At 44.4% G+C, this 16,997-nt stretch overlaps 1 protein-coding gene across 1 annotated transcript in view; it reads left to right on the forward strand.

Annotated features, from left to right (window-relative positions):
- SH3D19 (SH3 domain containing 19) overlaps window positions 1–16,997 on the forward strand; it is a 98,469-nt gene that overhangs the window by 42,058 nt on the left and 39,414 nt on the right. The window contains exons 3-6 of the mRNA XM_066573654.1: window positions 1,404–1,444; window positions 2,434–2,476; window positions 10,887–11,022; window positions 12,385–12,574. Coding sequence (XP_066429751.1) covers window positions 1,404–1,444; window positions 2,434–2,476; window positions 10,887–11,022; window positions 12,385–12,574 — 410 coding nt within the window. The remainder of the gene's footprint in view (window positions 1–1,403; window positions 1,445–2,433; window positions 2,477–10,886; window positions 11,023–12,384; window positions 12,575–16,997) is intronic.

Consider the following 16,997-nt stretch of genomic DNA (forward strand, 5'->3'; position numbering starts at 1 on the left):
TTTTCAATGTATTTACACCAATTCACTGGCAGAAGTACCTAAAACAGAATGGAATTTCGACCGAACACCATATTCTTTTAAGTTCCTGTGCCACACATATTAGAAGACGTGGATGTAGCTTTAAATCTGCACGAAGTACAACTCCTCTATCAAGGAGCTTCAGTAACGGAGTGTGCGCCCTGTTGATGTGATTGGTTGGATGCGGCACTGTTGGATGAGACTGGCACAACCCTCATGTAGTTTATCAGCATTGATAAACCTCCCCCATAGTTTTTTATAGTCCTGTGAGTGTTTTTTTGGGGTTTTTTTTTTTTTAAACAACGTGTCCGTACATAATGAGGCACCATCTCTTCTGGTACCGTTACATCTTTCGCAGTCTCTGGATGTGACCGGGTCCTGAAGTTTACATCCCCCCTATAACAATGGAGTGATAGAACTGTGAAGGCCTGGCCAGCTGGGTGTGTCGTAGCTTGTTTTGGGAAAGATCTGCATATCCTGACCTTTTTAAAGCAAAATAATTGGGAACACGTGTGGACAATACATATTTTCTGTTCTAGCTGCATCCCTTTTCTCCCACTTTATCATACACTGACTGTGCTGTTTAATTGCCTTTTTGTGCAAATTCGGTTAAGTATCCTTAAAGGGTTTGTTGTATTTGTGCATATGGGAGTAATAGAAAGTTGCAACAAAGTTTGTGGATTCATCATGACATAAGTACTGGTAGCCAAATTTTCCATCTCGTACTCTATAAAGCTGGGTGACATAGGACCTATAAGGCAACCAGGCTGATAGTCAACAGCTTTCATAGACACAGATATAACTTAAAAGGCTTGAGGTCAAGGTCTTGAAGTTAACTTCTTTGAAAACTTTTCTTGAAGTCATATCTCTTTACTAAAATAAATGTTCTACAATCAGAAGAACTCCCCAAAGCTCCTTGCTGCTCTGCACTGCAGCGTGTTTTGTGAGAACGGCTATGTTTATAATGACTCTCCTGGGACCGTTCATCTGGAGACTTGCATTTCTCTGGCAGATAAACAGATAAATACGCCTCTCGATACGTCGCCATAGTAGAAAGGACTGAGGTTCCCATGAAATGCAAGGACACTGCATGAATCTCCATTTATGTCTCCACTTGTCATGGGTTCTTACCTTCTGGAAGAATTGCAGTGTATTTCCTATGGAGCGGTTGCTCTGTCATGATTCTGGTTTCTATTACGGAGGGGTGGGATCATGGGATTACTTTACAGCACTGGAATAAACAAAGTAAATTGGCTTTAGATATTGGAACTGCCCTTTCCTTTTCTTTTTATGACAGAAAGCATGCAGGCAGTCGGCTATTGTGGAGTTTGCAAGATGTGATTTTTTTTCCATTCCAATTAACCCGTTGTTCTCTTGCTTTGCAGACAAGGACCACTGTCCTCCATAAGAGCCGTTATTAAGAGAAGTAAGTCCTGCTTTATTTCTTACACATTATTTCCATGAACATGTTTTACAAGCAGAGAGTGAAGTCTCACATTTCTCTATATAGTAATGGAGCGGTTTCACTAATTCCGACTGAACTCTGGGCTCACTTTCTAAATTAAAAGTTTTCTGTGAGGTTTGCTTCGGGTTTTTATTTTGTTACCAACTTTATTTTCAGCAAAAAAAAACATTTTAAGTACAAGTTATATGTTTTTTGTATGCATAGAATGGAAGCCACTGACTAGAGTGGCACTGGAGCCCTTGGAATGGCGCAAGGGCACTTGGTGGTGCCAGGCTATCATTTCCTTAGCAATCATGAACTGCTCTGCCCAAACATAGAGAAAACAGTTATGGACTTCTACACATCACTCTGTCTTGACCATGAGACCTTTAGACTAATCTTGATGGGAAATTGTCATCAACTGTAAGCAACTATAAACTAAGTTATAATGCGTATAGTTGCGGTGATGTGGAGTCTGGGGAGGTGCAACTCATACCCAGTCCCCAATTCCTGCAGTGTCCCCCCGATGAAGTGGCGTGCGTACTCCCATAGACTCGTAGAATGGTAAAGTTGGTAAGGGTCATCGGGTCCAACCCCCTGCTCAATGCAGGATCACTATGCAGTATGAGAAGAGGCTCCTCGGACTCCACGTCAGCTTAGGTTATGGTGCTTATAGTTGATGATAGGTTTGCTTTAAGTGTAAACCAAAGATTGGATATATCCGTCTCAAGCTGTATAATGCTAAGTGTAGTTAGGTTTGATGGTTGCTTGTTTGGTCAGCCTTGGTTATGAAGGGCAAGTAATCAGCACAATTGTAGAACTTTACTTTTCTTACTTCGTATCTCCATTTCTGCAGATATACCTCATTTTCTTTTGCAACCTGAATGGCTTTGTGACGGGTTGTGTCCTATGTATCGAATATGCCTTGTTTATGTCAGATTGTTTAGAATAACCCACTTTATTTTTTTCAGCATCGAGAACTACTGCACAGAGTGAACAGCAAAGGGATAGAAGGTATTGCTGCTGAGATTTCCTAGATTCTGTACAATTACAGGCAATTTTATTAGGCCTCTGCTTTTTCATGTTTTTCTCTTATTCCAAATACCCTATTAGATGTTTCTTTCTAAAAAAAATTTGTAATGGAACATTTGGGCAAAACTGAATTGATTTCGCATGAAGACTGTATTTCTCGAGCTACTCCATCACAGGGTGCCTTTGGCATCTCTTAAAGCATATTTACTAAAGTGTCACTTCCCCAGTGGCGCTGTGTGGGGAATGCAGCATTCACAGAACCGTAACTACATACTAGGTAGTGAACGTGCTTGACTTTTCTTTGATAGTTTAGACCAAGAGCTAGAAGAAAAACTTTTTTGTATAGCATTCTTCTTCACTGAACATTCTCTATGCCTTCAGTCAGAGTTGTGGCTTGGCCTTCCTTTACCCATCTACCGTCTCCTATAGCAAGGGAGGAGAGCCACCCGTATGGACAGCTGATTGGTGCCTAGTTGTGTTGAAATGTATACCCCATACCTCATCATAATGAGAGGTGCCATGCAGGGTTCCTGAAAAGTTGGGTGACAACTAATGGAATCATCATTACTTTGTCACTCAGCTCTGCCAGGATCCTGAATGCCAACTGCTGAGCACATACATCGCTATAACTAGTCAAACATGGCATTCAGGGCTCCTGGAAAGCTGGGTGACAAGTTATAAGATCACCATTACATTTACACTCAGCTGTCCCTGGATCCTGAATGGCAGGTTGACCTAGTGGTATCTACTTCATTCTGAGGCGGTACTACTGCTCTTCATCCCTCCTGTAATACCTCCTCACTGCCTCGTCTGGTGGAGTTTAAAATATTTTTTTCCTATTTCCTAAAACCTAGGTGCGTCTTATCATCTGACATATCTTATAAAGCGAAAAAAAATGGTAATTACGGCATGTATACTGAAACTAATGATTTAGTGAGGGGTCACCTAGAATGTCTCATTCTCAGAACATTTTTTGGCTATTTTAATGTAAACTGGAAGGCCTTTTTCTGCCACTCTTTACTGGTTCTCCTTTAATACAATAGACATGACACAAGTAGACAAATGAAACCTTGAACCAAATGTATTTACAATATATTCTTTGCGCCTTCTATGGCCTTTACAGTGGGGCAAGCACGGTTGTCTACATCGGTGGCACCAGGTCACCATAATGTAAATGATCTGTCAGACGTTGTGTTTTATAGTTAATTATATGTTAAAAATTACAGGGAAAGACATTCCTCCGTACTGCGCAATTTGTACTCGTGTCACTGAAAGCTCCAGACATAAGAGGATGTAATGTTCTTTGTGCTTCACAATTCATCAGTAAAAGCAGTGGAAGTAAATTGAATGTTCCTATAATGGCACAGTTTAGACATGTCTGGCAATGGAAACTTATGACTTCATCCAGGTTTGGAATATGCCTTGTGCTGACTCATGTGGACACTTTTTGGCTCGGTTGTTCTGATACTTTTATAAATTACAGATTCTTAGCAGACTTGAGTTTTAATTAGAAAACTTGGTCTATGAGTTCTATTTTACATGCTAAACATTCAGTGTGCAGCGACATGAACACGTAGCATCTGGAGCTGAAGTCCTTGGTCTTTTACAAAACTCCAAAAATATCCAAAATGCCTGTTCCTATGTACTTTACAGCTGTTCAGTGCTTTGTAGTCTTCTATCTCTTTATTACTAAATAACAAGTGTTAATGTACCTTTTACATGCAGCGATTCTCATTGGATACAGCAAACATCGGGCAGCAGTCACCTCTTGTATACAGGACTGCCATCAGGAATCAATGGATTCTATTCACTGCGTATTCCGAGCATACATTTTGTGTGTTCAAATACGCCTGTGTGGAGCTGGCCTAATACTGCAGAAATTATTGTTCTCAGCAGCACGTGCGCAATTAGGCCTCATGTCCACTGGATAAAAATCTGCAGCGTTTTTCCCGCACGCGGATCCGCGCCCCATAGGGATGCATTGGACACCCGCAGGTATTTAGGTAGTTAAATACCTGCGGATGTCATTTTTCCCTTCAGGCGTGGATCCGCGTGCGGGAAAAAAAACGCAACATGCTCCATTTTCGTGCGGGTCTCCCGCGGGGACGGCTCCTGCAGGCTTCTATTGAAGCCTATGGAAGCCGTCTGGATGCGCGGAACACCCGTACGAGAATTAAAACTTACCTGTCCGGACGCTGCGGATCTTCCCTCTGTCGCGGTCGGATCTTCTTTCTTTGGCCCGGCGGATGTGCCTAGCGCATGCGCGCGGCACGCTGCAGGCGTGCCGGGCCGACGAAAGAAGATCCGGCCGCGATGGATGGAAGATCCGCAGCGTCTGGACAGGTGAGTTTAATTTTATTTTCAGCCTCACGTCCCCGGGAAAGGAGGGACCTGCAGCGGGATTCTGCATGGAGAATCCGTGGCGGGCCTGATTTTCCCCATGGACATGAGGCCTTACTCCTGCAGAAATTAATTGATATTGTTCTCAGTAGCACATCCCCCTGTGTGAGGGGATAGGCTGCCAACAGTGATGAAATTGTATTGGAGACCAATGATCATATTAACGAATGTTCGTCTCCAATACAGCCAGAATCCGCCTGTGTAAAGGCCAATTAAACAAACCTTTTTGCTCGTTAATCAGTGAACATTTTAACGCTTGTTGTAGACTCGTTTGAAAGGATACTACTACAAGATCATATGTCCTTTAAAATGTGTCAGGGTGCCTTCACACTTGCAAGAAAATCGTGTGTTTTTTGAGCGATGCGAGATTGAGAGAAACTGCAGAATTATGAAACCAGTGATTTTTCAATTGTTTCCTTCACATTTTCAATGTTTTCACTCGTGATGTGGAATTGAAAAACAATCGCAGCATGTCCTGTCTTTCTGCTTTTCTACATTTTGTTGTTTTTCTTTATCTCCCATGTTTCCCTATGGAGCCTCCTTTTTATCGCATCGCAAAGCACAAACTTGTGATTTTCGTGCGATGCATTTTTAACATTGGAAAGTCCTATTGACTTTCGTGATAAATCGCGTGAAAAAAATGCGTGAGAAAATCACAAGTGGCAGTGATGTTTTTGCTTAAAAAAGCAGCTCTAACGCTCAAAAATCACGGGGAAAAAAGTCACAATTTTCACACGGCAATGTCGCAATCGCCAGTGTGCAGGAGGAGCCCTCAGGCTGACAGATGTGGATCCGCCTTGCCACACACAGATTTGACTCAGGGCTATTCTGGAGGCAACACTTGGGGAACCCCAGTTTTCACCCTTGACCTTTCTCAAGTGGGATTTGGTCTTCACTGCGGAGTCTCTAAGCTGGTAGTTGCAGAAATAGTCTCAGTAGTTGGCTGCTGATGCTACACAAGGTCAAAGCACGGTCCCTGATGGATGGTGTGTACACAGAGGTGGATGTAAAGCCCCATTTACACAGGACGACTGTCGGGCAAAGGATGCCCGATACTCGTACTCACTGTGCTGTTTCACAGGAGCGAGTATCGTTGGCTCGCTGCGGGGCGGCTGGAGGAGATTTCTCTCCTCGCTCTCCCCCTGCCCCTCTCCATTCACTTAACACAGTGGCTGTTCAGCACTGAACGGCTACTGTTTATACTGAACGATCAGTGCTCTGGATCATCGCTCATTGTTTAAGCTGCATAAAATCCTGAATGATGATCGTTCAGTGTAAACAGCAGTCGTTCAGTACTAAATGAACGCTGTTTTAAGTGAATGGAGATGGGCGGGGATAAACTGGGAGTGAAATCTCATCCAGCTGTCCCACCTCCTGCCGGCCGCTATGTCAAAGCCAGCGATACTCGCTCCTGTGTAACAGCACGAGAGCGAGTACACACAGGGACGAGTGTCTGGCATTCGTCCCATGTAAATGGGGCTTAAGACCAGCAGAGGTCAGGGCTGCCAGCAAAGTTCACACCAATATTACAGCTAAAGGCTCAGGGCATGCGGCAGACAGATGACGAGGTCCAATAATGTAGCCAAGGTGAGGAGCACAGAGGACAGTATAATCATGAGCAAGTAGAGGTCTTAACCAGAGAACAGGCAACAGGGGCTCAGTCAGGAGTGGGATGGAACCAATTGCTTAGGCATCCACCCCTGAAATATTTCCATTATTAATATAGCAGTTGCCAGGTAAAGCATCGTGCTCTTAAGCCATGGACAATGCAGTATTGCTTAATGTTGGCAAGTGGATCATTATCCTCCAGTTCTCATTTCTTTCTTTTGACCACTAAAAGAAATCTGTCACCATCTTTTTGTAGCCCTTATTGAGAGCGAGCAGAACCAGATAGTGACTGGCACAGGTAATTGATTACATCAATATCTCTGCTGTATTTGTGCAGTAGTTTGGGAGAAACATGCATTTTATTAGTAGCAGCCACACAGAGGATTGCAGAAAGTAGTCCTCGATATTCATTAAATGACACTAGCCTCGCCCACTCCTTCCTCCAGCCAATGATAGCCAGCTGTCTCTCTAGGCACAGTAATAGGCAGAGAACTGTCAATCAGTGACTAGATGGTGGGGAGAGGCTGCTCATGAATATCGAGGACTACTTTCTGTAGTCCTCTCTATGTGGCTGCTACTAATAAAATCCAAGTTTTTCCTACACAGATACATAATTATTACTGTAATTAGCATCACTTTCCCTACCTTGTGCTACTCTCAGAGAGGACTGCAAAGAGATGGTAACAGATTACACTTTCAAATAAGGAAAAGGGTTTCATTATTAAAACAAAACCCTGTCCCCCGGCTGGGCCCTGCTTCAAATAACAAACGAGGGTATACTCCTCTCTCGTGGAGCGCCGGGACACAGCTGACAGCTAGTGTTGGCATCGGTGGTGATTTCTGAATAGACTGGTGAGGCGGGAGCATGTGACAACTGTGGCCAATCAGAGGCCATAGCGTCACTATTGGCATTCCTGGCATCAGGGCTCATATCCTGGTTGCCATATGGACGTGACAATGCGGCCTCCGATTGGCCTCAGCGATCAAATTCCGCCCATCCAGTCTACCTGGAAGCCACTGCCAATGCCAACGCCGGCTGTCTGCTGCGTCCTGGGCCCCCAGGAGAGGTGAATATACCCTTGTTTGTTATTTTAGGCAAGGCCCAGCTGGGGGCAGGCTTTTGTTTCAATGACAAAAACTCCTTTAAAGCAAAACGGCCATTACCCAGCACACTGGGACTGTTGGCTTGTTGATAAACTTGTATCTCCAGTTTGGGCGTCTCATCTAAAATTGCCATGATTGACGGGCAGCAGCTTACCCCACTTCTCCATCCCATTTTTTGCTTTCAAAATGGAAAAACTCTTTTTAGTACATAAAATCTTGATTTGCGAACTTCATTTGATCTAATGAAATGTAAATTCAAACGTTAAATAGTCTTATCTGTTTCTTAGAAAGCCAGACGACAACCAGTATGAGTGCCATTAGAACGCCACAGGGGTTGGCATCCTTTTTTTCTAAAAGCGTTGAATGGTTTTAATCATAAAGTATACAAAAAGACTGCCTGTAGGTTGCAAATAATTATTAGTTTACAGACATCAGGAAGTCAACTGGTGAAATGTGCCTAGAAAGCCATTCCATTTGTTTACTTACATGCTAATCGAAAACAGTTGGTCCATGATATTAGTCCTTTAAGGGGAACGTATCACTGGGATAATGCTGCCCGAACCACAGGCCGCATCAGCCCAAAACCGAATAAGTTTGACTTGCAATTCAGCTCCGAGTCAGAGGCGGACCGTGTCAGCCCCTCCCCGCTCACAGCTTGTTGACTGGGCGCTTTGCCCCCTTAGTGTATAGGAAGAGAGCTGTCAGTCAATATGCAGCGGGCATGGAGAAGCCAACTCTGCCAACCTCTTTTGAAGTTTGAATCAGGACGAAGCTCCAAGTCAAAGTGTGTTTATTCTTCAACGGCGCGTTATTTCAGAATGAGACCTACACGGGGCAGTGGGCATGCCTTTCCCAAGTTCATGTTGCCTGTGGTTTTGGCAGCATGAACCTTGTAACAAATTCCCCTTTAACTTCTGCTAGAGATGGAACATTGTTGCTTTTGCAGCTTTTCTCTGTATTCTGGAATGCATCGCCTATATATATACAGGGTGTCTCTAAAGTAAGTCCTACTTTAATAACTGTATTTAATCCGCAACCAACCTACAGGAAACGCTGTGGTTTTCTCATTCTCATTTATGCACAAGGTTTCCAGGTTTATCCACCTTACATCAATTCAATGTGAGCCTCAGGGGGAAATGCACCAAACATTGATGCAGTACTGTTTAACGCCTGCCAGACTCTACCTAACATGTCCGGGGTGCGGGTGTATGGCGTCTTGAATTCTTACTCGTAATGTTATGTGGCAGAGGGGACACGTAGGTTTTGTCTTTGTAGCCTCACAAGTAAAACTAGCACAGCAGAGTTAAGTCAGATGATTATGAGGGTCCTTTCTTCCCATTCTTCCTATCCAGTGTAGAGGCAAACATGAACTTGCAGCATTATTCAATTTTTCCAGCATGTCCAGGTAGGAGAGGTCGGTTACCGTGGACTCCGCAAAGAACAACCCGTACAGTTTACGGTGAGATACACAAAAACTATTTCATTTCGGTGAGTCACGCTTGTGCTCAATAATGGTGTTGGAATTTTCGGTTTTCCAAATTCTGCAATTGTGCCTCTTTACCTTCCGACTTACGTGGATAAAACCGGGGATTCTTGTGCATCATATAGGTTTTAAAACGGCGTCTCATGTAAGTTGGTTGCTGAGTAATTAATTTATTATTACTTTAGAGGCACCCTGTACAGTTTTTACATTTTTGTTTGTTTTGGCTTTTCTTTACCGAAGACCAGAGAGTGAAATATTCCATCTTGTAATCCATGTTCTGACTGTACACTATTATTTCTTCTCTACATAACTAGGGGGCTGCCATCTCACACAGCCGTATGTATACCGTGCATTACGCTAGCTCTGTACACCCTTGTGATACGCAGGAACTCGCAGGCAATCAATTATATTACTTTATGCAGTTCCGCTCACATTAGCATGTCGTAATTCTGTATATACGTGGCATAGAGCCCATTGTTCTCTGTTGTCACGTACATACACGTTACCATACATAATTGCTTTGCATATAGTGGTGGATATAAGCGTCATCACAAAGCAATGGCGCAGTAAATATTTTAAAAAAACAAACCGGTGTACTGCACATGACATCATGCGGGAGTACGTGATCATGCGCAGTACAGTTTCGCCGCCATACGCAGGATCATGCCCAGTTCCACAGCTGGAAAATATTGCCTGTACCCCGCAGTGGTTTATGCTTATGGCCACGTGAGCACAGCCTCAGGGAGATGCTTTTACAGTAGGCTCATCATCCATATAAATGGTGGATTGTGTGTATAATCTACACATAGGTATCACATTTCATTGTAATTCTGACCTTTGTACTGAGATGACTGCTGAAAGGTGATGCAACAGGAGGTGTCTTTTATTAGAGCCCTTTTACACAGCACAGTAGCCATTCAAACAATTGTTCAAGTGGTTTGCATGATAAATGCTAGGTATAAACGTGTCCAGCAACTGAAGTTCCATTTAGCCGGGACGAATGCTGGGCAAACGATGCCCAACACTCAATCCCTGCACATACTCCCTATCGTGCTGCTGCACAGGAGCTAGTATCACTCGCTCACAGCGGGGTGGCTGCAGGAGATTTCTCTCCTCTCCCCCGCCCCTCTCCATTAACTCTATTAACACTGAGCGATCAGCTCATCGTCCATCGTTTATGCAGCATAAATGATGGACGATGAACTGATCGCTCAGTGTAAATAGCGGACGTTCAGTACTGAACGTCGCTATGTAAATGGAGAGGGGCAGGGGAGTGCAAGGAGTGAAATCTCCTGCAGCTGCACCACCCTGCTGCTGGCCGCTCTGTGAGCAAGCCAGCGATAGTAGCTCCAATGTGACGGCACGGGAGCGAGGACACACAGGGACGAGTGTCAGCAATCGTTTGCCCAACACTCGTCCCATCTAAATGGACCCTAAATGATCAGCAGTTAAATTGTTAAATTTTCACCGATTGGGTCCTTTATGCGGACCTGAAAATCGTTTGTCTGCTGCAAATCCTTTTGTGTAAATGGGCGTTGTAACGATTTTCTGAATAGAAAGCAGTAGCAGTAGGTTGATTAGAGGCAGTTCTGTTCAATAGAACAACCAAAACCATCCAATCCGTGTAAATGCATGGCAAGTGAACAATATTGCTACTTCACCACTGGCTGCACGCTCCCTCCAATTTATCTTGCAGTTTAAAGGGCCCTTAGATTTAGTGGCCAGTGTGAAAACTACAGGATTTTTTAAACTCTAGACCGTAATGTTTTTTTTTTTTGTTGTTTTTTTTTTCTCCAGGCGCCCTGAAATTACAATAGTTGCTGCTGAGCCCATTGGTCCTGGATCTTGGTTTCATGGTGGCCCACCTGGGGGCTTAGGATTCCCTCCACCACCTCCACCACAGTGGAGGCCTAGTGACTCCCATCATCCAGAGGTAAGCGTTAAGATAATTATTATGTTTACTTTCCTTTAAGCCCATCTGTCGGCATACTATGTTGACTTGCTTAAGAGCATGATAGTATAGAGATGGGTCTGCTCTCTTATTTGCCCAAATCGCGCAAAGAATAATTTTACCATTTGGCTAATAGCAACTATCGAAAGAATACAGCAGACTTGCAGTTAAACTCGTAGCCAAACTGTCGGGTCTAATAGGAGAAGAAACCTTAAACAGGCCAACATAGTATGCTGATAATTGCAGTTTGAAGGCATGATGCCAAGTTATAAAGTTATCCCCTATGTATCAATCTACAGGATAGGGGAAAAATTAATGATCATGGGGGGTCTGACTGCTGGGGCCCCCACGAATCCCGAGAACAGGCATCTGATCAGTTCCCGAGTGAATGGAGTGCTGGTCACGGAAACACCCCACCGCTCCATTCACTTTTATGAAGACTACCCAGTTTAAGCACTTCAGCAATCTCTGGTGCTGTCACTGGAGTGAATGGAGTGGCTATGTGCCTGCAAGACCTCCGCTGTATTTATTCGAGGATTGATGAGACCCCTGGTCTTTGGATCACTGAGGGTCCCAGCTGTCAGACCCCCACCTATCATAAAGCTAACTTTATAACTCGGCACAACCCCCTTAAATTCAGATTAACCCTGGTGAAAATGAATGAGAAAAAATACACTTCCCTGCACCCTCCTGAATTGACAGAGTTCAGGAGGGTGCAGGGGCTCACTGCACCGTAGGGGGGGCTGCTTACCTGTCCGGCGTCTTCCGCATTCTCCCGTTTGCCTCCCGGCTCGGCGATCATGTGACCGCTGGTGTCAGGTGACATCCAGCGGTCACATGATCGCCGAGCCAGGAGACAGAAGGGAGAATGCGGAAGACGCCGGACAGGTAAGCAGGTCCCCCCACGGTGCAGGCTCCCGGCTCAGTGTTCATGTGACCGCTGGTGGTCTGGTGACACCGACGGTCACATGATCGCCGGCCGTGCATTACATAGCACTAATTGAGCGCTATGTAATGTGTAAAGGAGAAGGCAGAAAGGGTTAAAAACCCTTTCTGCCTTCTCCTCGGGGGTCCTCAATGAGGACCAGTGCAGAAGTGTATCTGCACCCGATGTGTCAGACGATCGGGTGCAGATGCACTCCTGCACTGCAGTGTCGGGCCTGCCCCGACATCGGAGCTGTGGAGGCCCGACATTGGATTGGAAAGGGTTAAAATTAAAAATGAACATTTTTGAGGGAGATGCTATTCAGCATCTAAAACATTTTTCATTTGTAAGCCAGATAAAATTTGGCATAAGGGACATGTTTTGGCACACTTTGACAAATTTTTGTATGTTTTCAACAGCCGCCATCCTATGAGCAAGTAATTAAGGAAATCTCGCAAGTGCAAGTAACCACAAACAATTCTAATGTTGAACCCAGACGGACGTCCACATGTGCAACACAAACTGACTTTCACTTGGAAGATGATTACACAGCGCCAGGCAATAATGTAATTCATCAGCCAGTCACTTGTGATCAAGCCACCGCCACAGGTAGGTTTTTATCTGTTTGCTAAAAAATGTTAATATGCAACAAAGACTACATATAGTATAGCATAAGTTATACATACAATAGCCTTATTAATTACCTCAAACTATGCCGCAGCAATAAATGAGACAGAAACCATTATTGTAGGTCAAAGGTGGGATAGGCCGCAACTTTTTTGATTTAACAGCAACATAATTCCATGCCATAAACATCATAACGTTCCATTGCATTTCCAACATATCATCACCCTCCAAATCAGAATGATCAAAAGGCACCTAGTTCTCTATCGACTTCATATTCCAAGCTGCCCACGAAAAACTTCTAGGAATCACTTCGGACCAAACTAAAACTACTCGCTCAAAACCATTTTTAAACCTACGAAAGACCTGCGTCATTAGAGTTATAAGTTTGTCAATCTTTACTTTTACATATATATCGTTACCTCCTGTATATTTGATAAATACTACCAATCCTGCACACTTACGGATGATGCCTGTAACATCTGGCAGCAGCTGGACCCATCACAGGCCTCTTTTTTTTTTCCCCCCTCCAGTGAACCTCTGCCAAAGAATACCCCAAGTACAGATCACCAGACAGTCATTGTGCATTTTTCTGCCCAATAAACAAATGAATGCTCAACAATCCAAATATCCAACAATTCAAGTTAAAACCAACATGCAAGAAAACAGTAAATGTGCAGTCAGGGCAGACATATGAGCGATAGCAATCAGATTTCCATCGATTTCCTCGCCCAGACATCATCGTTGCATCACCAATCCGGAATGAATGTGTACCAAACTTGGTCGTGTTAAGTCCCAACTGCCGCAAACACAACTTGAAAACCAGAAACAAGTAAGAGGCAAACCAACTGATGTACTAAGAAATGTCCCTTTCCCCGTCACATGTGCAAAAACATTCCCAGAACCCAAACTGGACATCCAAAATCACCTAACGCTTGTATGGACAACAATTTGCCCCTAATCAGGGAAACGACTCCTCAAAGAGTGACATATTGGCCATTAACCCATTAACAAATCAAGCTGCCAGCCAGGAACCCCTACACAAGTGTCTACGAAGATCACATAGAACCCGTCACTCCCTGCTACATTAGAAAAAAGATTTAAGTCTTCGCTCATAACCTCCTCCTCCTGACAAATCAAACGACCATTGAAAGAGTGTAAAAAGTGTGCAAACTAACAAATTATCTTTCATTCCCCAGGATACTCGGATAAAGTGGTGGGGTCCACTCACACTTGCCATCACTAATCACAAACAATGGGAAAAACATGCCCCATTGGGATAACCTTATGTGCAGAAAAACTAGTAAACCCAAAATAACCTGTATTTGTTGGAGTGACACTTTTTGTGCTACCAAATGATTCATCCACACAGTTGACCAAAGGCACCAGCTTGTTCTAAAGCAATCTAAAGGCCATATGCACTGTATGTATTTCTATTCCTAAGAAGGACAACCCCTATGTTTTTTCTAAGGATAACCACCAATCCTAATAAAAATGCACAAGTAACTGAGCACCCAGGACCAACAAACAAAAAATCATCTAATTTAGCAATACTGATGAAACCCATTGCAAAACAAACCATCCATTCTTTAAAAAAACCTAAATAACTAGAAATAGTAACATGAAAGAGAACACCCCATGGGTAAACACGTCAACAAAACATTGGCAATCCAAGCACTCTAACAAATGAAAACACTCCGGGTAAACCGACAGCAAATTAAAAGCATCTTCAATATCAAACTTTGCTAACAACTCCCACAGGCCTGCCCACGGGACATTTGCCCAATTAAAAGACTTCTATGAAACTGATGCATCTTCCTTAGGGTGCCTTCAGACTGACGATGAAATCGTAAAATTATGAAGCCAATGGTTTCCAATGGCTCCCTTCACATGTGCGGTGTTTCAACGCTTGCGATGCAGCATGAAAACAAAATCTCAGCATGTCTATTCTTTTTGCGATCTTGCCCTTTGTGTCCAATTGGGTTGACGGCAGCAGCGCCGGCTCCATTGAAAGCACTGGGAGATGATCGCGCTCCTCTGCCACTGCTGTGCCTGCTGCAGCAGGGAATTCCTGCATCCCCGCAGGAGTCCCCTCATTACTAAGCACAGTGTTCAGTGATGATGGGACTTCCCACGGGAATGAGGGAATCCCCTGCCACTGCTGTCACAGCAGTGGCTGAGGATTGCGATCTTCTCCCATTGATTTCTATGGGGCTGGAGCCGCTGGTGCCAGCCCCATTGAATACAATGGGGAAACCTTATGATCCCCTGCTGCCGCTGTCACAGCGGCAGCAGGGGACTCCTTCAGCGATGTTTTCTCATTTATGTTAATGGGGCTGGCGCTCTCGCCAGTGTGCAGGAGGCCTTAGAGAGTCCCTCGGTGGAAAAGAGAGGTGATGTATTAAAGGGGTTGTCCCGCGAAAGCAAGTGGGGTTATACACTTCTGTATGGCCATATAAATGCACTTTGTAATATACATCGTGCATTAAATATGAGCCATACAGAAGTTATATACTCACCTTCCCTGCGCTAGCGTCCCCGTCTCATTGGTGCCGTCTAATTTCAGCGTCTAATCGCCCGATTAGATGCACTTGCGCAGAAGGGTCTTCTCCCTTCTGGTCGGTCCGGGCATGAGCGGCGTTCTGGCTCCGCCCCTTCTACACGTCATCACGTAGCTCCGTCCCGTCACGTGTGCCAATTCCAGCCAATCAGGAGGCTGGAATCGGCAATGGACCGCACAGAGCCCACGGTGCACCATGGGAGAAGACCCGCGGTGCATCGTGGGTGAAGATCCCGGTGGCCATCTTGGAGTAAAAGAAGGAAGAAGTTGCAGAGAGGGGATTCGGGTAAGTAAAATTTTTTTTTTTAATTTCAACACATCCCTTGGGTTTGTCCTGCGCTAAACGTGGGGCCTATGCAAAAAAAAAACAAACCTTTCGGCGCGGGACAACCCCTTTAATCTGAATTTGCTTGATTCCTATGAACACTATATGTCAACATAAAGCCCTTTACCCCTCACATGCAGTCATAGACCCTTTATTATTGCACGGCCCTTCACTCTGAAGATACATATTTTGTCAAGTTGAAGTGTGTAATACTCTTATGTGCTCTTCTTAGACAGCTGAAGTCATTATGATGATGTTGTCCTTTTATGTAGCTGATCAAATTCGGCAGCAGATTTCCTCCAATTGAGAGGGTGAAATCTGTTGTGGAGCTTCATCAAAATCTGAACCAACAATGCGGATCTTGATGTAGAATTTGATTCTGATTTTGGTGCAAATTTTTCTGCTGCAGAAAATCTGCTATGGATGATTTAACACACTTTTTGCCACAATATTTGTGTCTGTTGTCTTTTTTTTTTTTTTTTCCTCAAGTGTTTTTTTTTTGTTTGTTTTTTAAGTCAAAGCCAAGGGTGGATTCAAAGTAAATTGAAAATGTAAAGTAAGGCCTTCCTGCTGGATCCACTTCTGGCTCACAAACTGCCACAAAAACAGCAAATTTTTTTTCAAAAATAACCTGTGTGTGAAACCACATTTAAAATGTTTTTTGTTTTTTTTTTTATTAATTTTCATGTGTTATGTGTAGTTTTTAAAGGCAGAATAAACTGCTGGGAAGTTTCCCTAAGTGACTACACTAGTCATATAAAAGGATACCAATTTTTAATTTCTAGTGATATTATTATTTGGCCATAGAAGTACAGATAGTCCCCGACTTGCGAACGTTCGATTTACGAACTTCGCAAGTCACGAACAATCTGTACTGCACAGTATGATGTAGTGCTATGGCATTACATCATACTGCGCAGGCACCGGACAGGCTTCTATCAAGCCTGATAGAAGCCTGTCCGGTCACATCGTGGGTCGCTGTGCGGTTGCTAGGCAGCCTGGAACCTTCTGAAAGGCCCTAGGGCTGCCTATGCAGGGCGCCTATCAAGCCGTGCGCTTGATAGGCACTCTGCATTGGTAGCCCTGGGGCCTTTGAGAAGGCCTCCGGCTGACTAGCAACCGCACAGCGTCCTGCGATCTTATCGCCGGACACTGTACGGGCCCCCTGAACGTCGGGTGCAGGCTGCTCTTACAGCCGGCACCTGGCGGGTGCAGTTCCGACGAGCCGCTTGTCAGAACTGATAGCACTTTAAATACCGCTGTCAGAGCGGTATTTAAAGTGTTAAGAGTTCCGGCGAGTGGCGCGGCTCGTCAGAACTGCTGCCGCCGGGTGTCCGCTGTAAGAACAGCCTGCACCCGATGTCTGTATGGAGTGGGATGGGGGGTGGATCCCGCTCCATACAACATTTGTTCGGACTTGCAAACAAATGTACTTGCGAACAGGTTCCTGGAATGGAACCTGTTCGCAAGTAGGGGGACCATCTGTATGTAGACTAGACTTGGGGTGTATCTGTTATCTGGAA

The sequence above is a fragment of the Eleutherodactylus coqui genome, chromosome 7 (assembly GCF_035609145.1).
Source record: "Eleutherodactylus coqui strain aEleCoq1 chromosome 7, aEleCoq1.hap1, whole genome shotgun sequence".
NCBI lineage: Eukaryota > Metazoa > Chordata > Amphibia > Anura > Eleutherodactylidae > Eleutherodactylus > Eleutherodactylus coqui.